Source organism: Pristis pectinata, chromosome 9, assembly GCF_009764475.1.
Source record: "Pristis pectinata isolate sPriPec2 chromosome 9, sPriPec2.1.pri, whole genome shotgun sequence".
Classification (NCBI taxonomy): domain Eukaryota; kingdom Metazoa; phylum Chordata; class Chondrichthyes; order Rhinopristiformes; family Pristidae; genus Pristis; species Pristis pectinata.
This window is the reverse complement of record NC_067413.1, coordinates 14,124,817-14,150,222: the sequence shown is the minus strand read 5'-3', so window position 1 is coordinate 14,150,222 and position 25,406 is coordinate 14,124,817. Positions and strand designations below refer to the sequence as shown.

Below are 25,406 nucleotides of genomic sequence, written 5' to 3'. Positions count from 1 at the left end.
AAATGTAATAATAAGCCCGGAATCTGTTTTGGTGATATAGAACAAGGGATTAATATTATCCAGAACACTGTGAAAAACTCCCCTGATCTTCTCTGAAGCAGTCATGGGATCTTCCATGGCACCGGAGTTTAATGGCTCAGCCGAAAGTCAGTAACCCCAACAGTGCGGTCATCCCTATGTAGAGTGTCAGCTTAGGCTTTGGGCAAGATTCAAACTCATAACCCATGGCCTCAGGAACAAAATTGCCTCTGATTAAATTACAATTAACGTAGTGAATTATGAATTTGTATCAGTGTGATATTGTTTGCTTTCTTTAGTTAGTTTCAGAGCTTCCCACACTGATCCATCTGTCCTTGGCCTTCTCCACCGCCATGGTGAGGCCAAACACCAACTACAAGAGCAGCATCTCACATTCCACCTGGGTAGCCTGCAACCTAATGGTATGACCATTGAATTTTCTAATGTCAGGTTACCCACACCCCCTGTGTACCTTTCCCACTCCCACCAGTCCACCCGGGTTCTCTATTGCTCTATTCACCTTTTCCATCCCTCTAACCACCCCCCCCATCCCACCATTACAAAGACTCGTTCCCCTCCTCCACCTAGTTTCATCTGCCCATCACCCATATTCCTATCTTCCTCGGTTTCTTCTCCTTTGGATCACCTTGCCTGTGCCCTCCTCCACCTTGATCCATCTGCCCATCATCCCTCCCTTATCCAGTCCCACTTATCACCTACATTACCCCTTCTCCTCCCCCCTGGGCTGAATCTGCCTATCATCCCCCTCCTTCACGTGGACCACCTATCACCTACCAGCCCTGTGTCTCACCCCTCCCTCTCACCTCTTTGTACAGACTGTCTCCCCTCTACATTCTCAGTGCTGATGCAGGGTTTTCACCTGAAACGTCACCCATTCCTCTGCCTTCCCAGATGCTGCCTGACATGCTGAGTTCTTCCACCGGTTTGTTTTTTGCTCCAGATTCCACCATCGCTTGTGTCAACTTCCAATTTTCCATCTTTTTATTTTTTCATGCGGAGTGAAAGACTGCATCCTGATGGCATTTGCTCAGTTTTCCATTCCTCATTCCTTATGGTAGGAAAATTGAGTGACTGCTAACCAGCATGCGCTTCTGACTGAGAGATTGTCCTATACTTGCAACCTGAAAGCCCCAGGTGCAGGAACAGTAAAAGCAGTTAGAATTACCTCCTTCTACAACGTTAATAAGATCCATTCATTAGCAGGAAAAGTAAAGTGATTTATTTTTCCCAGTCCTTTGTAGGATGGTGTGTTTCATTATATTCATGGTGTTTTGCCTGCTACAACAACATTGGGACCTCAGGGCCTGTGGTTTGATGCATTATAAAGCAGGCTAGTTTATCTCTAGCTTGCCCTCCATGTCGCAGAGGAGAGGATTCCTGCTCTGAGCTTTCGGCTCAACATAACTGAAGCAGACTGAAGTTGGCAGTGACAAATGGAATCCTATGAAGTAGTCGGGTGAAATGATGAGTTATCGCAGAGTCTGGGTTAAGGTGGGGAAATAAAAATGCAGGTGATGTTACATTCTGGTGCTTTTCTCTCAGGACGCAGAACAGCCCATTTTTCACGCTTGCTCTGCTTAACCTGACACATGCTAAGAGTTCCCAGAATTAATGAAAACATCTGTCACCATAACAGCATCAATCTGCAATTCTAACTTACAAGTTACTCGATCAAGAAGCCAGTTCAGATATTGCACTGCAGGGTTAAATGTAACAAGAGTCTGAAATGTGATAGCTCATTGTTTTAACTTTTTTCATTCATATAGTTTGGGACTTTGTTTCTGCAAGTGGCTTAGTGCATAAATATACTAGCCAGAGTTAACCCAGTGCATTAGTAGGATAAGCTCTGGTTTGACACATAAAAAGCTGGAGGAACTCAGCAGGTCAGGCAGCATCTATGGAGGGAAATGGTCAGCCGATGTTTCAAATCGAGAACCTTCATTTGGACTGAAAGATAGAGGGGGGATAGACAGAATAAAAAGGTGGAGGAAAGGGGTGAGGCAAGAACTGGCTGGATAGATCAGGAGGAGAGAGAAAAGGGACAGAGGGGGAGCAGTTTACCAGAAGTTGGATAATTCAATGTTCATGCCATCGGGTTGTAGACTACCCAGGCGGAATATGAGGTGCTGTTCCTCTCGTTTGTATTTAGCCTTATCTTGGCAGTAGATGAGATGGAGGACAGACATGTCGGTGTGGGAATGGGGAGAAGAATTAAAATGGCTGTCAGCCGGGAGATCCAGACAACTACGGCGGATGGAGCGCAGGTGCTTGGTGAAGTGGTCACCCAGTCCGCATCCGGTCTCACCAATGTAGAGGAAGCCACATTGGGAGCACCAGATGCAATACTGCTTCCCCTCTGTCCCTTTTCTCTCTCCTCCTGATCTACTTAGCTGCCCCCCCCATCACCTTGTCTCTTTCCCCTCTTCCACCCTCCCCATCTGCTCATCACCCACACACTCACCCCTCCCGGTTCCCCTCCCCCACTGGTCCTATCTACCCCCCCCCCCCCACCTCCCTCCCTATATTACACGGTCCACCATCCTCTCCTATCAGACTCCATCATCTTCGGTCCTTTGTCACTTCAACCTATCACCTCCCAACTTCTGGCGCGATTCCCACCCTCCCCTCCCCCATCTGCCTATCAACTCACTTCACCTGGATCCACCTATCACCTGCCAGCTCTTGCTCCACCCCTTCCCTCCTCCTTTTTACACTGGCTATCTCCCCTCTATCTTTCAGTCCAGAGGAAGGGTCTCAACCCAAATCATCGACTGTCCCATTTCCCTCCATAGATGCTGCTTGACCCACTGAGTCCCCTGTTTTATTCTGCAGGACAATCGTGGGTAAGGATGACAATTTTCCTTCCCTGAAGGACATTTGTGGATCATGATACAGTAACTTCATGTCCACAATTATTGAGATTAGTATAACTGCCATGTTCTAATCAATATTTATTAATACAAAGAAATATTCCAGAACATTTTCTAAATGTAAATCAATACAAGTTGGACCAAAGTGTAACAATTCACAAATTAGTACATATGATGCAGTTAAAAAGGCCCAGCTGGTAAAAAGGCTGCAGTGAAGGGGCAATGAGCCGGTTTAGTGCCCAGGGGTGCCATTTTTGTTTTTAATAGTTTAAAAGGTGCAAAGGCTTTTCACTTTACGATATACTTGGCATGTGAAAAGTCAACTGGAATTAATCAACCAGAACAAAATGTTGGTTGATGATAAATTATGCTTCTTAAAAAAGTCATAGAAATGTACCATGTATGAGGGGCAAGTGGCGGTTGCAGGGTCAAGACAACTGTTTGGTTTGCCTGGAGGAAGGTGAATGTAGGTAATTCCAAGGTTGAGGAACATCCACATCCCTGGCAGCTGAGGAGAAAAGGACCTCACATCTGATTCATCAGGCATTGCATTGCTCAACAGATTAGTGAAATAATCCTAAAGCATCAATTTATCTCTTCACTTTGTTTAAGTGATGAACATATCGTAGGATAAGAACAAGAGGTCAAAGGGTTAATGATGCTACTGTTATGGCTTTCACAGTCTAATATATTATTTGCTACATTGCTCATTATTCCTGCAATATGCACTTAGACACACTGGGATGTGAGTTTGCAGCCAATTGTCTACTTAAGGTCTGATTGTGGAGTTTCTGGCCAGGTGGTGTCAGATTAAGGTTGGGGTTCTTTAATCATACAACTCGAAATAAAAGGCTGTCTGTTTAATTTAGTGCAGTTTTTCTCAAATTATATTTCTAATATGATGATTGGATGAGATGTTGGTGTAGTGCATTTGGGCAGTGGCTTTATTCCTCCAGGGCATGGGTTCACATCAGACAGCTTAATAGGATGAAAATCTCCCCAGTCTGCAAGTTGCATGGCTTCAGTGTTAAGTCACGTTTGGAAATCCAAATCCAATTCTTAGCAATCACAGCTCCCCATTAGATAAGTTGTCCCTGAATGGTTGCTGTCATTCACAGGGGATCTAGGTGCGTGTTAATGGTAACCTTGTCATTCAAGTTGTGGTTAAGATTGAGACCGAGGTACTCTGATAATAGAAATGGAAATAGGTCCAAATCTGCTATCACAATCAGCATGAAATCTGCAAAAGGTACATGAAGGGTTTGGAGTTCGGGGTGCTGGGCTGATGATAGAAAGTATCATTTGCCTTACTCTGATATTCAAATTACTGCAGCACCTGGAACTCCTGAACACTGGAATTATCCACAGCTTCTCACAAGTGAAATGAAGCAGATTTCATTATTGTAGAGCTAATGTAATTCTTTTTTAAGGCACAGCTAAAGAATCTTTCATTTGAAAAAGAGCATTGAGGTTAAACCAATTTCGCTGCATGATTATGTGACCCAGGAATTTTGATATTAGGTTGATAGCTTAGCTTCACTTCAGTTTTGTCTTTAACAATCCAGTATCTGCCAAGTGTGTGAAAGCTTTCACTGCAGGTTCACTACCCATTCTGGTTCTCCAATAAGTCAGGAACATTTTGGAAAGTGCTTGTGGCATTTCTGAATATTCTGTGCATGGATATAAGCTCGCATTTACATAACAAGTTCTGAAAAAGCAACAGTAAAGCAATATGGTGCTCTGTTTTGCTGTATAAATGTACAGTATCGTACAGAGAGGATGTTCCTCATAATTCCTTCTCAGTTTTGGCCAGACTATTGAGATGAGGGAGAAGAGGGTCCAAATAGAGGAAGAGAAAGAAAATTGTCTTAAACAGCATCAATTCTAATAACTCATTTGTCTTTGAGGTTGAATAACCAAAATAAGACGAAAAATCAATGGAATATCTCTCTATCTGTCAATCAATCAATCCACTGTCCATCTGTCTAACTGTGACTCAGTAAAAATCCTGACTATAATCTTGTACCAAATCTGTTTGTAACATCATAGAAAGTTTCTAATATTGTTGATAAGTCAAAGATGAGCATCATAAACTATCCAAAGCCCCAAGGTGAGACATGAAAAACTGCACATGCCGGAAACTTGAAATTGAAACGGAAAATATTAATGAAAGGTCATTGACCTGAAACATTGTTCCTCTATCCACAAACGCTGCCTGACCTGTTGAGTGTTTCCAGCACCTTCTGCATTATTTCAAAACCCAAAATTGGTTGACAATATTCAGACACTATATTCCATCCTTGTCCCATTAATTAAACCTATCTTGCCTGTTGTAAATTCTGATAAGTTAGCTCCTGTTTTAGTGATTAAGCTTCCACATGGCTGCTCAGTAAAATTGAGATAATGGCTGCACCTTTACTGCCTGACATTAGCAACTGCACGTGCTTGCAACCTGTCCAGTGTTCCTAAAAGAGTAACAAGCACGGTCTTCTTTCTTAAAATGGATACAATAACATAAAGACACTGACCCTGACCACTGTTCTTTACCCAAACTGGCCCAGGTATTCTGAGTCCGGAATCGCTGCTGTTGAGGGCACGAGCTTCATCTCCAGACTCTGATTGATTCTTTCCCCAATCTAAGAGCTGCCCAAACATTCAATTGTTACTCTGCTCCACTCCCTTCTAAAGGAGTCCACCATGAATTATTAGGACTAGCCATGCTACTGGGGTCCACAATTCATTCTGACAGCTCTCCCAAGCTCCCTGTCTTACTTCTCAGCTCTGCTTGGGCCAAGATTCCCATACTCCATTGCTTGGTTGTCTAATTCCTTTTTTTCTATTCCATTATCGCCTCACATCATTGAAAATTGAGAAACGCCCCTCTCCCCGAGTTGCTCCATACCTGTTCCCACCGTAGTTTTGTGCCTCCCTACTTAGACATTGAAGATATGTACAGGAGGCTCATGAGCTCTGACTTCCCATTTTTCAGGATGTACATATTGCTAGCATGGGTGGCATTTTTTAGTTATTAAAACAGAAAATGTTGGAAACACACAGCAGGTCAGGCAGCATCTGGGGAAAGAGAAGCAGAGCTGATGTTTGAGGTTGAAGTCCCTGTATCAGAGTAAACAAATTAGTTTTAATTTGCTGACGAAGGGGGAGAGAGGTGAATAGAACAAATGGAATATCTCTGATAGGGTGAGACCAAGGTTGCAATGAAGATAAGCTGTTGATAGATTGAAAGCAGTGAGAGAGAGGAAACAAACAAAGGGACACATTAAGGCTGTGAAATGTCAGCCAGAGCTGCAGGAAATGCTCAGAAGATTAGCAGTGTATTAAATCTCCTCTACACCCTCTCCAGTGAGGTTTGAGAGATTCAAGTTCCTGGGAGTGAACGTCACCAATAGCCTGTCTGGGTCCAACCACATAGACGTCATGGCCAAGAAAGCTCACCAGCTCCTCTACTTCCTCAGGAGGCTAAAGAAATTTGGATGTCCCCTTTGACACTCACCAACTTTTATCGATGCACCATAGAAAGCATCCTATCTGGATGCATCACAGCTTGGTATGACAACTGCTCTGCCCAGGACCCAAAAAAATGCAGAGAGTTGTGGACACAGCCCAGCACATCACGGAAACCAGCCTCCCCTCCATGGACTCTGTCTATACCTCTCGCTGCCTTGATGAAGTAGCCAGCATAATCAAAGACCCCACCCACACAGGATATTCTCTCTTCTCCCCTCTCCCATTAGGCAGGAGATACAGGAACCTGAAGGCACATACCGCCAGACTCAAGGACAGCTTCTATCCCACTGTGATAAGACTATTGAACTGTTCCCTTATACGATGAGATGGACTCTTGACCTCACAATCTACCTTGTTATGACTTTGCACCTTATTGTCTATCTGCAATGTACTTCCCTGTAGCTGTGACACTTTACTCTGCATTCTGTTATTGTTTATACCCTGTACTACCACAATGCACTGTGTAATGAGTTGATCTGTACGAACGGTATGCAAGACCAGTTTTTCACTGTACTTCGGTACATGTGACAAAAATAAACCAATACCAATACCAACCTTTCCTGAAGTGTGAGGACGAGAACTGTGCGCAGTACTCAAGCTGTGGTCTAACCAGAATTGCCCGCAGTTTTACTCAAATCTCTCTGCTGTCATATCCAGTGAAGGAAAATGTCTCATATGACTTTTAATTCACTATAATGACCTATCCTATTACCTTTAAGAATTTATGGAAAGACAATACAAGGTCCTTCCGTTGCTCCACACCATTCAACGTCCTTCCATTTATTGTCCATCCTTTCACCTTGTTGCACCTGCCCAAAAGCAATAACTCACACTTCTCCGATTCTGTTTCCTATCTTCCTGCAGTCTTCTCATTGTCAATCACATGGCCAACTTTTGGAGCTTCTGTAAACCTTTTATTGGTATTGGTATTGGTTTATTATTGTAACCTGTACTGAAGTACAGTGAAAAACTTGTCTTGCGTACCATTCGTACAGATCAATTCATTACACAGTGCAGTTACATTGAGTTAGTACAGAGTGCATTGAGGTAGTACAGGTAAAAACAGTAACAGTACAAAGTAAAGTGTCACAGTGTCATGCCTCCCACAATTATGTCTAATCTATTAATACTTGTTACAAAGAGTGATGGCCCTATGGAACCCCACTAATGACAGCTTTCCAGGCACAAGATCACCCGCAGAACATTGCCCTTTGCTTTCTACCACTGAGCCAATTTCGGAACCAGTCTGTCTCTGTCCCTTGGATCACATGGATTTTTTTTTTAACCAGCCTTCCAAATGGTACCTTGTCAAAAGTCATGCTAACATCCCTGTAGACTATGTCAAATGTACTCCCCTCACTGGTCCTCCTGAAAGAATTCAATAAAGTCAGTCAGACACAATCTTCTGTTGGCAAAACTATGCTGATTGACAGTAGTTAATCTACACATTTCTTAATGAAGTCTTTCACTGTCCCTTAGAATGGATTCCTGTAATTTCCCTGCCATTGTCGCCAAACTAACTGCCCTATTGATTAATTCCTACCTCCTTTTTTAAACAACAGTGCAACATTAGCAGACCTCCAATCCTCCAGCATCACCCTTGTAGCCAAGAAAAATTGAAAAATTGTAATTGGAGCCTTTGCAATTTCCTCCCATGCTGTTATAAGAAGCATGGGATATATTTTGTCTGAACCTGACAATTTATCCATTTTCAAAGGCAATATACCCCTCAGTGTACTTTTTACCATTTACTCCATTTGACACTCATTTGCTTTAACTACAATGTCAGCAACATCCCCATCTCTTGTGAAAACAATCACTAAAAAATCATTTGGAATCATTTAAGCACACTCCATTTTTTGATCATCTTTTTTGATCCTTAAATGTCTCGCACTTTTCATGGCAATCTTCTGGCTCTTTTTTAACTTACAAAACATCTTTGGATTTTCTTGCTTTTAATTGCCAATATTTTATCATGCCTTTACTTTGCTTTGCAAATTACCACTTTGATTTCCTTCCTGTACTTTCTGTATTGTGTAGGGAAGTGTATGGTCATGCACTTTAGCAGAAGGAATAAAGACATAGACTATTTTCTAAATGGGGAGCGAATTCAGAAATCGGAGGTGCAAAGGGACTTGGGAGTCCTAGTGCAGGATTCCCTAAAGGTTAACTATAGGTTGTGTTGGTAGTAAGGAAGGCAAATGCAATGTTAGCATTCATTTCAGAGGATATAGAATATAACAGCAAGAATGTAATGCTGAGACTTTACAAGTTGTTGGTCAGACACATATGAAAGGGTTAACATATGAAGCCCGTTTGATGGCTCTGGGCCTGTACTCACTGGAGTTTAGAAGGATGAGGGGGGATCTCATTGAAACCTTCCAAATATTGAAAGTCCTGGACAGAGTGGACATGGAGAGAATGTTTCCAGTAGTGGGAGAGTCTAGGACCAGGGAGCACAGCATGCAAGAGTTCTGGACATATTGGTCAGGTTGAGTAAGAATGGACATTTTTACACAGAGTGTGAACGATATCAGGAATGCCCTGCCAGAGGAAGTAGTGGAATCAGATACAAACACAAAGTTTAAGAGGCATTTAGACAGACACTTGAATTGGAAAGGCAGGCAAGTAATGCAGGCAAGTAGGATTAGTGTAGAGGGGAAAAACTATCAGCATGGATTCAGTGGGCTGAAGGTCCCATTCCTGTGTCGCATAATGCTATGACTCTACATTTATTTAATTTTCTGAATTTTAATTCCCCAGCTGCCATGGTGGGTTTCAAACTCATGTGTTTAGATCAATGGTCCAGAACTCTTGCATGCTGGGACCTCTCTTCATGTCTGCTGAGGAGCAGGAAATATGTTTTCCAAGCCATTAGTTTGACATAAGAAACTAGTTTACTACGTTAAAACTAAAATTCAAAATTATGTTGCATAAAATCCTCACACACCAAGACACCTTAAAAATGTCTTACTTAATCGTTTGCTTTTATTTGGAATTAAATAATTGCATCAGAACTTCTCATTTTTTCATTGAGCCCAGAATATTAATTCTACAATTAACTTAAAGAGGTAAGCATGATTATTGCTACCATGGGTAGTGTAATATACATTGAAGGCAGTATGAACTAAAGCATTAAAAGCTACTTCTCTTACACATAAATTATACATTGCTTAATCTGTTAGCTTCCTGTTGCGTTTTTTACATTAGATGGCAGCTTTACCCAACAGAAATTATGTGCCATAATGAATGCAAATTCTGTTTAAATGAATAAATATATCTTAGTGTTTCAGTGCTATAGAATTAATTATGAGGTCATCCATTATTGTCATAATTTGTACAGGCATACAGAAGTGTAGAGCTGAGGATGAATATTTCATCCATGGTTTTGTATAGATGTGTATCTTTTTTGGTTGAGAAAGCTGGGGAATTTAAAAGGCATTGTGCTGGACATTCTGAAAAGAGCAGGAGAGGACAAGGTAAAGCAGGACATGATGATTTTGCATTCTCCACCATTGTTGTTGAAAAGCAATAACCTGGGAGAAATGAAGGAAGAAATCTCTTGACTTAGAGATCTAGGAAGATAGAATTAGAGCAGGAAACTGTGTGATAACTTCAATTCAATCACAGAAAGTTATGGTGCAGCATGCTGGCTAAACATGGACGAGGTTAATCCCAGTTCTTGGTCCAACGTCTTATGGGTTATGCACTTCAAGGAGTCATCCAGGTCTTTTTTAACTGTGGTGAGGGTTTCTGCCTCTATCGCCATTGAAGGCAGTCATTTCCAGAATCCCACGACTTGCTGAGTGAAAGCTGTTTTCCTGAACTCCTTTCTATCATTTCATCATTAAAAGCATGTCCCCTGTTTGTTGAGCTCTCAACCTATTCACTCTCTAAAAGAACATTATCAACATCCTGGAGGTGACTACTGACCTAGAGACATAACTGGACCCCTTTTAGAAATACCAGCTACAAGGACTCCCTTCCTGGTTCCTGAAGCCTTGTCGGTCTCACCAAGGAGTGGGATGGAATAGTCTCCATCCACCAAGAAGATCACACCATTCAGGTTCTGATTATATTACACCCCTCAATTAAATCACACACCTCCTTCCCACCCCAATGTTTATCTAGAGAAACCTCTCCAGCTTAGTTAGCCTCTTAATGTAATTATACATTTCAACCCAGGCTGCATGCTCATAAATCTCTGCACCCCTCTCTAATACTGTAGCATGCAAGAAAGTGAAAAGCAATGTGAGAGTCCGGATGAGAGAATTGCTGACAATTACTGGCACTAATTGCCCATCTTCTTTTTGGTCACTGCTGTCTAGTGTAGTGAAGATACTCCCAGCACCCAGAACACAGAGTTGGATTTATATGGCATCTTTACCATCAAGGTGTCACCAAGTACTTCCACAAAGTATTTTTTGAAGTGTAGTCATTGTTATACTGCAGGGAACATGAGAGACAATGCACACACAGTAAGGTTCCACAAGCAGCTGTGTGATGGTGACCAGAAAATACATTTTGGTGATTGGACTGAGGGATTAATTTGCCCAATAATGATGAAGGAAGGCCAATATATTTCACAATCAGGATAGCACATGACTCAAAGGGACTGGGTCAAGAAGTGCTGGTGTTCCCATCTGCTTGCTGCCCTTGTCCTTCTAGATAGTAAATAAATATGGGAGGTTCATCCCATATGTTGAGGAGACCAAAGGTACTGTTGAGGGCCAGGAAGGGAGTCCTCTTGCCATTGGTAATTCTGAGAGGTGTCAGGTTATGTTTCTGGCAAGTGGTTTCTGGGCTAGGATACTGATAATATCATTTCACAGCAAGGGGAATGAGTGAGGAAACATCAAAGGAGCAATGAGCATTTGAGATAAGAAAGGTGGTAACATGACCAGAAAGAAAAAGAATTCCATGTATTTAAGTGCTTTATACAACCTCTGGACAACCTGAAGTACTTCACAGCCACTGATCTATAGGTATATGTGAGTGTTTGGGTTTGAATAGGTATGTTAGTTCAGATTGAGGAGATGCCTGGAAATATGTATGAATCTCTATCTATGTAGGGGTGCAGCTGTTGATGGGAGTGGTTTGATGTCTGGGTGCTTGCTTCCTTTTGTGTTGGTGTCTGAGTATGCTTTTAAGGTGGGTGAGCGTGGGTTTGTGTAGCAGCGGAGATGTATTTTTGAGTATAGGTTTGTGAAAGAAAATAGGTGTGTGTTGGTGGGATTATGTTGGTGCATGGGGATATATTTGAATGTGGGTTTGTGCGTGGTTTGGATTTCAATAGGTGCGTGGATATGTCTGTGAATTTGGGTTTGTATAACAGCTTGCGTACGACCTTGAGTGTGGGTTTGTACGGTGTGTGAGTTGTGCACTGCCCACGTATATGTATGTGTGCATATATCTTTATCTATTTGTTTCTGTACTGTATGAATTGTGAATGAGTGGGGGTATTTATTTTATAAAAAGGTCAGGAAATCAATCAAGGAAATATTGAAAAGCCTGCTATACTAGGAAAATTTCAATCACAATTCAAGAGCACTTCAGTTGCAATCTCTTAAAAAGTAGAATTGATTTAAATCAAGATATCAGCAAGTTTAACCTATACTTGTCAGTCCAAACTATTATAGCAAAGCAGCTATTGGGAATTGCGGTTTTTAAATGAGTCCTGAAGATTACAAAATGCTATTATTCAGCTCTAGCTCCCTCTAAATCATTTACTGTTGAGATATGAAAAAAAATATAACCCAAACCACTCAGTTGCTGTGGAACTAATTTGTGATGGAATATGCAGAAGAGATTTAATACAAGGAAAAAATTTATAGGCTTGGGTAACTATTCAGCAAGTTTTCATTTTTGTTCGATCAGTGATTCAAATTGACTTTTATGTTTGAAAGAATTCTTTGGGTTTACAAATAGACTGGAAGAAAAAAATGCTGTAAATCTTTTTTAATATAGAAGTTTATACAAAATCCTTCATTGAATATTCTACAAAAGGAAATCGGTCCAGATAATATTTGGTGCAGGCAAGTTGGCTACTAAAGCTTTGCAAAAAATGCAGCAAAATGTTTTCTAACATTGGAATTAATTTGTAGATCATTAAAACTGATTATTTTGACAATGCTTTAAGAGTGCACCTTGTTCTTTTTAGCTTATTCTCAAGATGTGAGTGACTTTTGGCAAGGCTGTAATTGTTATACTTCATGAGTTTCTCTATTAAAGGGGCGATGTGCCCTCTTCCTTCAACAGCTGAAGCCCATCTGATTTTGGCACTATCATCGTTGCTCGTGAGGTAAAACATTTCACCATTTGTTCAAAACTCGGTTCCTTCTCAGGTTGGCAGACTGTGAGTAGTGGGTTGCCACACACAGCTTGGCCCGTAGCTATTCATAATCCATATCAACAAATTGGCTCAGAAAACCACATGACATATATCCAAGTTTACTGATGATATGAAGTGAGAATGGAGGAGGTTATGAAGAGGTTTCAAAGGGATATGGACAGGACGAATGATTGGACGAGAACATGAAAGATGGAAAATAATGTGGAAACGTGTCAGGTCATCCATTTTGGTACACATAACAGAAGAACATTCGTAAAGTGGTGAAAGATTGGGTAGTGCTGATGTTCTAAGGAAAAGTTATGAATTCTATTTTTCTTTTTAATACCTCAATGTACTTATGTATGGCATGATCTGTCTGGATGACACACAAACAAAAGCTTTTCACTGTATCTTGGTACACGTGACAATAATAAACCAATAATAATAAAAAAAATAATAATACGTGTGCTTGTATGTAAGTCACTGAAGGCCAATGTGTAGACGCTGGAAGCTATTGGGAGGGCAAATAGAATCGTAGATTTTATTACCAGTGGTTTTAATTACAGGAGAAATGAAGCGTTATTGTAATTTTAAAGGGCCTTGGTGAGACCACACCTGGTGCATTAGGTCCAGATTTGGTCTCCCGACAGAAGGAAAGCTGATACCTCCCACTACTTTTCAATGGTTTTCTCAAACTATATCATGTTTAAACTTAGAAAAAACTAGGAGTAGCACTGTTGATTCTCCGCTTAAATTTGAGGAAGTTTGGAGTCCATTCATTCAATATTTTCATATGATATAGATCCCTTTTCGATAATCTTTGAACATAGACGAGCAGAGTTGACGACATAATAATGCTCTTTGTTCATCGAGAAATATCAGTCCAGTTTTTCTTTTCTTTTGAAATTTTTTTTTAGTTTGTTTCATTTTATTATTTATAATATTTTTTGATTTGGGTTTTTTTATGTAATAAATCTTTTTCTTTTTCTTTTTGATTTTTTTTTGTAATATATTCGTTTACTAAGAAACCGTGGGGCCTAGAATATATTTTTTATTCTTTATGACTATATATGTCATGATTGTCCTCCCGATCTCTTTGTATTACAGGTATAATTACCGATGTTATATGTATTAATCCGTATTAATTTGAAAATTAATAAAAAGATTGAAAAAGAAAGAAGAAAGGCTGTATTAGAGGGAGTGTAATGAAGATTCACTAAACTAGTTTAGTGAATGATTAGTGAAAGTAGGATGATATATTTGCCAAATAACAAGAGATTGGGTAGACTGTGACTGTATTCTTTAGAGTTTAAAAGAATTAGAGGTCATCTTAATGAAGCATACAAAATTCTGAAAGAGTTTGAGGGGGTAGATACAGGAAGGATCATTTCCTCAACTAAGGAGGTAGGACCAAGGGGCATAGTTTGAGAATAAGGCTGTCTATGAGTGAGATAGGGAAAGGTTTCTTCACTCAGACTGTGGTGAACCTTTGGAGTTCTCTATCTTGGAGGGCCTGCTGGTGCCATTTTTGAGGGCAGTATAGCTTCACGGCATTGGGTGCCTCTGACATATCGGTCAGCCTGGATAAGAGTGATAGAGTTATACAGCATGAAATTAGGCCCTTTGACCCAACTCATCCATGCTGACCAAGTTGCCTACCTGTGCTATTCCCATTTGCCTGTGTTTGCCCAATATCCCTCTACATCTTTCCTACCCATGTGCCTGTCCAAATGTCTTTTAAACATTGTAATTGTACCTGACTTTACCATTTCTTCTGCCAGCTCGTTCCACATACCCACCACCCTCTGTCCAGAAAACAGTTGCCCCTCAGGTTCCCTTTAAATCTTTCCCCTCTCATCTTAAATCAATGCCCTCTAATTTTAGACTCTCCTACCCTGGGAAAAAGACCATTCACCTATCTATGCCCCTCAATATTTTATATAGCTCCATAAGGTCACCCCTCTGCCTCCTCTGCTCCAGGGAAAAAAGCCCCAGCCTGTCCAGTCTTTCTTTATAACTCAAGTCCCCCAGGCCTCGTACCATACTTGCTGCAATCTTTTTTGCACTGTTTCCAGCTTAATGATATCCTACCTGTAGCTAGGTGACCAGACCTGCACACAATACTCCAAGTGTGGTTTCACCAACATCTTGTACAGTTGTAACATGCAACAGTTGCAACTCTTATACTTTTGTACTTGGTCAACAGACTTTCCTTCCCAAAGGCCATTAGTGAACCAGATGCGTTTTAATGACAATCCAATGGTTATGCCATCAGAATTAATGATTTTTTAACTACTCTGTAAATAAAATGATAGATTTATTCAATTAACTGAAATTAAATTCCCAGGCTGGGATTTGTACTTAGTCTCCATTTATTGGCAAAGATTTTAGATTTGCTAATCAAGTAATCTAACCACTTTGTGGCCTCTTAGTTAATGTAGGCCAAACTGGAGAGGATTGGGGTAGAAATCAATCATCAGTGTGTCAATTTTCCAGGCAGTAAAATGACCATTTTCCATGTGTCCAAAAGATGCCTATGGAACACCATGTTGACCTTGATGAAAAACATTTGCTAAGAAACAGGACTGCACACATGTAGACACATGTGGCTGAGTAGAACTGCAGTCAATACAGCTGGCTTTCCACTGTCTGTGGAAATTGACAGGTTGTCCACAGTACAATCAAATTCTTTATGGAGAAGTTTCCTTGATCTCAATTTAGACTTGTGTCTTGTGATTACTGACCTTCCTTCCAGTGAAAACATTTTCTCTTCATACTTCATCAAAACCATGCATGATCTTCAACACCGATGTGAAATCCCTGGTCAAAATAGAATGCCATCATCTCTCCACATCACAACTACCCTTCTCGTAACTAGATCTTTAAGTTATCTTAAGACTATTGAATGGTCCCCTTGTAAGATAAGATGGACTCTTGACCTCACAATCTACCTCGTCGTGGCCTTGCACCTTATTGTCTGCCTGCACTGCACTTTCTCTATAACTGAACACTATTCTGTATTTGGTTATTGCAATTCCCAATCTCAATGTACTGATGTGATGAAATAATTTGTATGGATGGCATGTGAAACAAAGTTATATGTGACAATAATAAACCAATTTACCAAGTTCTTGACATCCTTCCTAATAGTCATTTTGGATCCAAGGATCAATTTCCTAATTGCTCATATCAAATGTTTGGATGTAATATGGGCTTGATATTCAGTAATCCTCAATGTTTACCTTGTCCAAAGTAATTGGAGTTATTATGAGCTTGTTGAAGCAGTTTGTAACATAAATGAACATAAGTGAATGCACATTTGTATTATTCACACGCCTTACAGTAGTTTTTACCTCCATTTAATGTTATTTTATTTTGTTGACCATGCATCTTGGGTGTCCAGAATTAAAAGGATCATTTCCTGTTTTTTCAAGGCATTCATGATAAGTACAGAGGTTTTTTTTTTAAGAGTCCCAAATTCAGTAAGATCACAGTTATTTTCGGCATTGAGCAAATGTAAAAAGTCTCTCTGGGAATTTACACCATAGATTGGTAATTCAGATACCTTCAATTTACAAGACAAATTATTTTTCCATGTTTCATGAAAAATTAATGTTCTTTGTTATGCCCTCTTAATATTTCAAGAAAACTAGCGAAGAAGCGAAAGGATACCCTGAGCAGTACCCGGCAAGAGATGACGGTGATGGTAAATTCAATGGACAAGAGTTTTACTGAGCAAGGAACTAACTGTGACGAGGCTTTCTCCTTCATGGATACACATAATGTGAATGGAAGAGGTGAGTTAAGAAGATATTCCATTGCCTAATTAGCAAGGCACTGTGGTGCTCTGGTGGAGCTGCTGTGTCACAGCGCCAGAGACCCAGGTTCAATCCTGATTTCCTGTGCTGTCTGTGTGAAGTTGTGACCATGTGGGTTTCCTCTGGGTGTTCCAGTTTCCTCCCATATCCCAAAGACATGCTGATTGATTGGCTAATTGGTCACTGTAGATTTCCCCTGGTGTGCAGGTGAGCGGTACCAATCAGAGGGAGTTGATGAGAATGCAGGGGGAATTAAAAAATGGGATTGATGTAAGGTTATTTAAATATATGGTGGTTGATTGGCACTTTTTGCATCTTTCGATGAGGTTGCTCCCAATTTTTGTAAATCACTGAACAACTCTTTCGCATTTTCCTTCAGCCATGTCCTCACCATCTTCATTTACTGTGAAGACAAATACACTGAAGAGCCCAGGAATGCAGAATTCCTACTATCCAGGTAGCTGAGTTGCTTGCTGTTATAATGTGTGCACATTTGTAAAATGTCCTTGTTTATGTCAGTGTGATTTTTAACTTTTCAGTCAGAGCTTTGTAGGACTTCATATTTCTATTCCGTTGGAGTTTCAAGAATTATTTCTCTTGCAATAATTAGCAAGTACATCCAGTAGACAAGTCAGATGTTCCCAGTGAAGGGGGGGCTAGAACAAGTCAAGAGTCGCTCAAATCTCTCCCGCAACCTAGCAGCCAAGTTTTGGTCCACTTGTGGGTTTCTGTGGAAATTGTCACTGCCCATGGTGAGGTATAATCCATAAATCAAACAATAACTGACTAGATCGCCCACAAGCAACCATATTACCAATGCTGATGGCGTAATGGTTGGAAAAATCAATCGCATCTTGCTGCTGTGCCTAATGTATTCCATTTGTACTTCACTTTTGAACATCTTTTAAAACGAATTTATCATTTATTGATTTTGCAGGTACAGTTGCAAAACAAAAACCTCTAAAGTTCCCAGATAAATATAAGAAGTAAAGGCAGGAGAAGGTCATACACCCTCTCGAGCCTGATTTGCCATGCACAGTCATGGCTGATCTGATTAGGCATCGATGCCACATACCTACCCATGCAGTTTAAGAATCTATCTTGTTCTTGAAGGCAGCTTCCACAACTTCCTGGGTTAAAGATCCTTATCCTTTTGAGAGAAGGTTTTTCTCCTCTTCCCAGTCTTTAATGAGTGGTATAAATATAAGGTGTAGCCCAGGTCCATATAGTTTCAGGTTGCTTTAATGTTGCTGAAAATGGGGCACTTAGCATCCAACAGCTAAAATGATAAGAGACTGTGTTGTTATTTTTAAAACTCCACTTAAGCTTTCTCTCCTCCAAGGCACAGTTTTATGGTGCTTCAATCAAGTGACCATTGTTCACGTGTGAATGTGTTCAGTGTTCTTTGTTGTGTGAGCATTGATTGATTAGCCTTCTGATACAATCACTTGAGATCCTCACAGGTGAGCTAAATCCTATCCTCACCTGCTGTCCACACGTTCCAGCAGGGAAACTGATAGAAGTCAGGAGCAGGACGTTGGCTGATTTTATGTCTTCCCCCTCCCCACTGGACTCTGGGGTGAAGTATCATGCACTAATCGCCTCACCGGCTGAGATGAGCTCAGAGGGAATGAAACAGGGACCTATTGTGTTGGTTGGATGGGCTCAAGCCATCGAGGGAACCAAAGGAAGTTACTGGGATTAGAAAATGCAGACAGAAGTTTCTTGGTGTGGAGATGGACTTTTTCTGAGATGGGTACAACAATTCATCAGCAATCCAACATCTCTCCTGATTTTTGCATTGTTGCAATCACTCATTTTTCTCAAAGTCAAGATCTTCCCAATGAACTCTAGTCCTTTGTCAATTGCAAATTTCAGGACATCCAGTTATTTTCCAATGGATAAGAAAGAATTAATTTATTCCTGAGAATAATTCCCTTTTTTGAGGGAATTCAAATGAATTTTACTGGAAGTGCCAATGGAAATATTAGTTAAAAGAAAATATATAGAAATATTTATATTTCTGACTGATGGCCTTAAGTTGTAGAGAGTAATTCCAGAAGATGTTGACATATTTTATGAGCTGATGTTACTGACCACCTACTTCCCCTTGATGCTCCCATTAGCAACAAAAGCTTGTCTCCTGGATACAAGCCTGTTTTGATTTTACAAGCGGCACAAAGACTTGTTTTGATTTCACCGCATGCACAATTCAAACCCTCCAGTTCTTCGTATTTCTTCCTCCTTGTGCATAATACAGTGTGCAACATCATCCTGTTTAGAATAATGCTCTTTAAGCTGTGTTTTGTTCCATGCTGACAATCTGTCCATTAGGATAAGTGCCTTCAAAATAATGATGCTGTTTTCATCTATAATCACATGCATCCAGGTACAGTAACGGTGAGGCATAACTATCAATGAACAAGTAGTAAAGGCTCTCCCAGGGCCAGATTTTCCATATATTTACTATAACAAGGGTAGCAGCAAACTACAATTTCCAAACTGTTCCTTAAAATTATTCCCCGCTCCTATTTTCCCATCCTTTGGTGAAAACAACATCTTACATTTAATACTGTGGATACAGATCCCTAGACATTAGTTAGCTTTTTGATACCCTTTTTACATATTCATTCAAGGATGTGACCACTCGCTGGCAAGGGTCAGTTTGCTTTGGCCGTTCCTAATTACGCTTGAATGGTGTGGCTTGTTAAGCCATTTCAGAGAAGAATTCAGAATCATGCATTTAGCTGTCTGGAATCACACATGGGCTACATTGGGTAAAGTTGGCAGATTTCCTCTCCTGAAGTACATTTAGTGAACCAGTTGGGTTTTTCTGTAAATCCAGTAGTTTTCATGGTCACCATTATTGATCCTCACTTTCTAGTTCCAAAATTAATTTAATTATCTCCATTTAAAACCCCCTAACTGATGTGGTGGGATTTGAACTCTTGGCTCTGGATTACCAATTTAGGTGTTTGTGTTAGCCACCATGCTACCATACCACATTCATTGCAGATTTAAATCCAGAATATTGGCAAGAAATTGGAAGAATAGGGGCAACACAGCAAACCCAATCCTGTTGTCTTCAGTGAACTTGTAGGAGAGAAGACAGTAGGGTAAGGCAACAGCAACCCTGCATGATAACTTTTGTCTTTACTCTCCCATTGTCACTGAGGTTAATTTTAGTACCAGATGCCCACTATGCATTAGACCTCGTCTGCTAGGAACACAGTGGGAGTACATCCACATAATTTGTCACTAGGGTTTAAGTATAATTAGAATGGGCCACTTTGAACCCAAGGAGACCTACAGTCGAGTGACCCAGAACAAAGGCTTGTATGTTTTTATCCACATGATTTCCTACTTGTAAATTCTGGATTTGTGCCAGGATAGATTAAAAGATACTTTATTTTTACAGCATGCTTAATAGGTGACAGCATTCTATGGCACATTACAGACACAGAATAAACAAAAATTAACATAAAAACAAGGGATATTAGGACATACAATTAAAACCTTGGGCCTGGATATAATTTTTGAGGAGTGTCATTTTCACTGCTTTCTCCTCCTTTGGATCTTGGCCCTCTTTTCACGTACTATGCTTTAAGTCACATTTCCTAATCAGACGATTTAGGGCCAGCCCTCTGTCAGCCGATGATTTGGAGGTGGGTGTGCCAGGTAGCTCAAAGCAGTGTAATATGCAGCAGTCAACTCAGTAAGCAGTCCATGCGAAGAGCAGTTGAAACAAACTGCAGTGACTTCTCCCAGTAAAGATTCCAGAAACATGCAATGAGTACAGGATATTTACATATAAATTATGCCCATAAAATCCACACCAGACATTTCTGGTTGCTGCTAGTATTGGAGACATACAGCATGGAAACAGGCCCTTCAGCCCATCGAGTCCATGGCGACCATCAATCACCTGTTTACACTAATCCTACATTAATCATTAATCCCGTCTTAATTTTCCCCACATCACTTCCCCCCAGATTCTACCACTCACCTACACACTAGGGGCAATTTGTAGTGGCCAATTAGCCTACCAATTGCATGTCTTTGGGATGTGGGAGGAAACTGGAGTACCCGGAGGATACCCACGTGGCCACAGGAAGAACATGCAAACTCCACGCAGACAGCCCCCAAGATCAGGATTGAACCCCGCCCTCTGCTGTGAGGCAGCAGCACTACGAGCTGCACCACTGTGCCACCCAGACTTGACTGACGGCTGAATTACAGTCATCTAAAGCATGCTATCAAGTGCAGCCTTTAGTAATAAGTAAGCATATGGAAGAATTTAAGTTCGAGGGATATGTGGGAGGAAGGCGTTAGATAGTCTTAGGTGTGGTTTGAAGGGCGGCACAACATGGTGGGCCGAAGGGCCTGTATTGTGCTGTATTGTTCTATGGTTCTTCGGTTCTATGGTAATCCCGATTTCTTACACTTTGTGTCAATATTTCTATGATTGTGCCTCTGTGAAGTACCTTGGAATGTTTTATTCCATTTGGAGCCAGTATAGATATGTGTGGCATTATTGCCAGCACATCTCCTGCTCTCATAGCAATAAGAAATTAATTTCAGAGTGTCAACTTCTACATCTGCACTCATAAACACTGCACAGGAAGCAAGTCACTTCATCCTTCCTAGCCCCAGCAGCACAGGGATTGTCACATCCTGATCTGTTAATCCTTTATAATGTAGGTTGTATATCAGTAGACTAAGTGCCCTGTGGATTTTTACAACATGCCTTATTGTCAATACTGTAATAAGTTGGAAAACACTATATTAATACATCAATATGTTCTTTCTTGATTTGAAATGCAACAAATTCTATTTTTTTTTGCTTATTGTTCTTAATTCTTTCCAAAACATTGCATTCTACCCCCTCCTCCCCCACATTGTGACTTTTAATTACGGATCTCCAGTTGACATCTTGGCTTCATATCACATTGCATCATGAACCAAAACTGGTTCCTTCTGTCCTCTCCAGTACAAGTCGTTGCATCTCATCGGAATTTTTCTTCTTGCATGCAATGGTCCTTTACAACCCAAGCATGGTGCTGCTAGGTGACCGCTTTCTCATTTATCCTTTTACCATTTACTGTCTTTGAACAGTCGTAATTTTTGCTTATTTTTTTCATTGCATATGAACATGGCTGGCAAGGCCACATTTATTACCCATCCACAGTTGCCCTGGGACTGAGTGACTGAGTAGGTTTTTATGATTATTCTGAGAGTTTCATCATCATCATTACTGGTACTTTCTTTATTCCAGATTATTTAATTAACAATTTAAATTCAGTAGATTGTATGATAAGATCCCAACATGTCTTTGGCCAATCGTCCAGTACTCTGGATACTTTTCCAGGAACTTAACCTATATGGAACTTAATCCTTCGTCAAAGTTTCTGAGTACAGCTCAGTACCAAACCGGCCAATCATGTAAAACAGAAACAAAGGTGGGGTGGGTGGGAATGAGGAATGCGGTGGGCAATAAAAAATAAACTCTGAAACGCAAAGACACAGCAAGTCAGGAAGGGTTCCATATGTGAGAGCCTTCAGCAGAGCTCACAGCCATCCTGGCTCTGAATATTACTTTATAATTCAGCTTTAGTGTTAGATATATAACTGCAGAAATTGATGTTAGTGTAAATTATTCCAGGACTGCGTTGTTGGAGGCAGCCGTCACGCGATTAGAGGCATAGTACTTGCTGCCTACGCCTGTCCTTGACACAGACAATACATATGGTAGTCAGGACTATTGCTGATGTGCTTTTGCACTCAATTCAAGTGATGTTGGAGGTAACAAGTCACATTATGTATCCTAAGGCAGAGCCATACCATTTACTGAAGTGCTGTGTCACTGACATCCATGCTCTCATACACATGGGCCATCCTTAAGGGAGAGGCTTCAGGGAGAAAAGCATACTCATTTAAAGGCAACTTGAGTCAATGTTTTTTACCCCGTGTTCTAGGTTTTTTTGGCTATGGCTGGGCTGCACCAGCAGAGAAAGAAAACAAGAGTAGCATTGATCTTGCCATTTTTATGGTTCACTTGCAAACCTGCTATTGTTCTTGCCTTCTATATAATACTGAGCTGCAGTTAATCACCAAGACATAGCGGGGAAGACAAGGATGTGGTTTCTCCAGTGCTTCATAGAGAAGTGGATTCTTACAAGACTGGATATCTTGTTCAATCAGTAGGAATGAGTGGCGTGTTGCAAATCGCCAGCACTCCACTCTACAGTATATGTTCTCCGTTGGACATGGCTACCGATAATGATAGCAATACTTAAGGAAGCTGAGTTTCGTGAGGAAGGTTGCAGTTATCACAGCACAGTTAGAGGCCATTGAACTCACCATACTCTTCAATTTTAACACATATTTGACTCTCTGCCAGTCAGGACCAAGAATGTTTCTAGTACCAGCTAATATGCTGCCCATTTAATATGCAACAGACCACAATTCCATTCTTCATCTGGGTCAGATAATTCAACCTTTACACTACTTAATGACTTATGATATAGTGAAAGGGCACCACAGTTCTGTAGAACCAATGACCATCAAAGTCATCACTAAACGCTCATTATGCCCTATGTTACCAACTAAGCATTATTTTTATGTCTTTGTAGACATTTATGTGAAGCCTATTATAGAATCATGCAGTGTAAATGCCTATTTTCCTGAAGTTTTAAGAAAATCATCAGTTTGAAGAAGGATAGGGAGCTGTAAATGCAATCAAGAAGACAAATGTGATAGTACATCACCAAGGCTGATTACACATGCCAACCAAGGGCAGCAGAGGTGAAATGAAACTCATTCGACAACTAAACTTATCAAATATACTGGTGGTGCATTGAAGCAACCTTCAAATGTCTGGAACAGTCAGCCTTGGGAACGCCCTGTCTTACAGGATTTCCTGATAAGCTGCATCTTAAAATTCTCATCCTTGTTTTCAAGTCCCTCTCTGGTTCAAGTTGTCTCTGAAGTATCTACTCTTCTCAAAGTCTGGCCTCTTGATCATCCCTGAATATAAGAATGTAAGAATGTAGGGGCAGAAAAAAGGGCACTTTGCCCCTCAAGCCTGCCCTCCCATTCAATATGCTCATGGCTGATGTGCCCCCGTCTAACTCCCCACTGTAACGTTGGGAGACATGTTCAATGTTAGAGTGATTAGATTGTTAGACTGGGACTCTGGAACTGACTCCCAAAGCCCCTCTGATTTTATTTATCCCTTTAAGACACTTTGGTCACCTGCCATAAGATCTCCTGATGTATCTCCTTGTTTTATTAGATAACCCTTTTGGGAAGCACCTTGGCAAGGCTTTGCTTTATAAGTGAAGGTTTTAACTTCAAATTCTATATAACTGTGAACACATAAATTTATAATGTAAAGGGCTGTCAAGATGTAAGTTTAAATACATGGAAGGCTGAGGAATTTCATGCATTATCATTGAAAAGTTCCAATACCTCACCGGATTCATAGATTCATTAAGGTGGGCTCATATTGCAGTTCTATCACGTGGATTGTATTTATTTAATTTCATATCAGAGTTTCATAAACAATCGTTTGTGAAGTTCGGTTTGTCATTTGAACTGTGTCATTCCATCTATCATTAGTTGGGTTGGTGTTAGAGGTGCTGTGGGTTAGGGAGGGTGAAAGAACATCCTGGGCTCCTGCTCCTGATTGCTATTCAATCCTCCCTCCTAGTAAATGCACAATTGTGGATGTCATACTTCACGCTTGATCCTTTTGGTAAAGTAGCCTGCTGACATTCATCTCCTTGGCATAAACATGGACAATAATCACTTCGATGAGGAACCAAAGTACTACTGATGCTCGTGGAACTGCACGCCATGAAGAGTCAGTAAAGAAGAGGGGAGAAAATTAGAGGGGACTGAAGGAAACTAAATGATAAGCTCTTTTACTGTTATCACACAGTTAAGGCAAGGATGCTGATGAAATTGGAGCATAACAGTTAGAGCTGCTAGACAGTCCATAACTATACAAGAAGAAGAGAAATAAAGGGCTTTGCCTAGAAATTCATCTCGAGTCAGAAGTATTAAACACACCATATAGCAACTTTGGCAAGTTGAGTATGCCTCCGAAACACATTCTACAATTTGCATAGTAGGGGAATTAAGGATCATGTGGAAAAGGCAGGTGGGTGGAGCTGAGTCCATGGCCAGATCAGCCGTGATCTTGTTGAATGGCGGAGCAGGCTCGACAGGCCAGATGGCCTAATCCTGCTCCTATTTCTTATGTTCTTATTCTATCGAAAACTTTGGAATATACTTCGGAGGCAGAATACAATGCACTGGCATCGGTATATGGCACATTTTGTACCACCAATTAGGAATGAATTTCTCAGCAAAAATATTGAGTATATCCTCAGAGCTTCCTGAAGTTCCAACCAATATAGCAACTGCTGTTGTGTTGGCAACAGCATATTTATTTGAAAGCAAAATTTCCAAATGATAAATTGAAGATAATTGAAGATAACAAATGCAAAGTGATAACATTAGATCTTTCAATCATATTTTTGTGAAAGACATCAAACATGGAGACACAGAGCAGACTATTAGTTATTATTTTCTATTGGATGCAAATTAACTGTTGGGTTCATTAATCAATAAACTCGAGGAATTCATATATCTCTGTCTCTAATATTTTAATAGTGGTGTTAATTTGATGAAGTATTTCCTCCATCAAAATAACATCTGCTTACTAATTTTGCCAACAGTATTGTCTAGCTTTTAAGTGCATGTTTTAAATGGACATAGAAAATGTCCATGAGCCAATTCAATTCTATATTCAATTCT

At 40.5% G+C, this 25,406-nt stretch overlaps 1 protein-coding gene across 7 annotated transcripts in view; it reads left to right on the top strand.

Moving 5' to 3' along the window:
* Window positions 1-25,406, top strand: part of LOC127574151 (receptor-type tyrosine-protein phosphatase mu-like) — a 746,263-nt gene that overhangs the window by 620,658 nt on the left and 100,199 nt on the right. For all 7 annotated transcript variants that reach the window (XM_052022906.1, XM_052022912.1, XM_052022911.1 and 4 more), the window contains 2 exons: window positions 16,411-16,562; window positions 16,963-17,040. In XM_052022906.1, coding sequence (XP_051878866.1) covers window positions 16,411-16,562; window positions 16,963-17,040 — 230 coding nt within the window. The remainder of the gene's footprint in view (window positions 1-16,410; window positions 16,563-16,962; window positions 17,041-25,406) is intronic.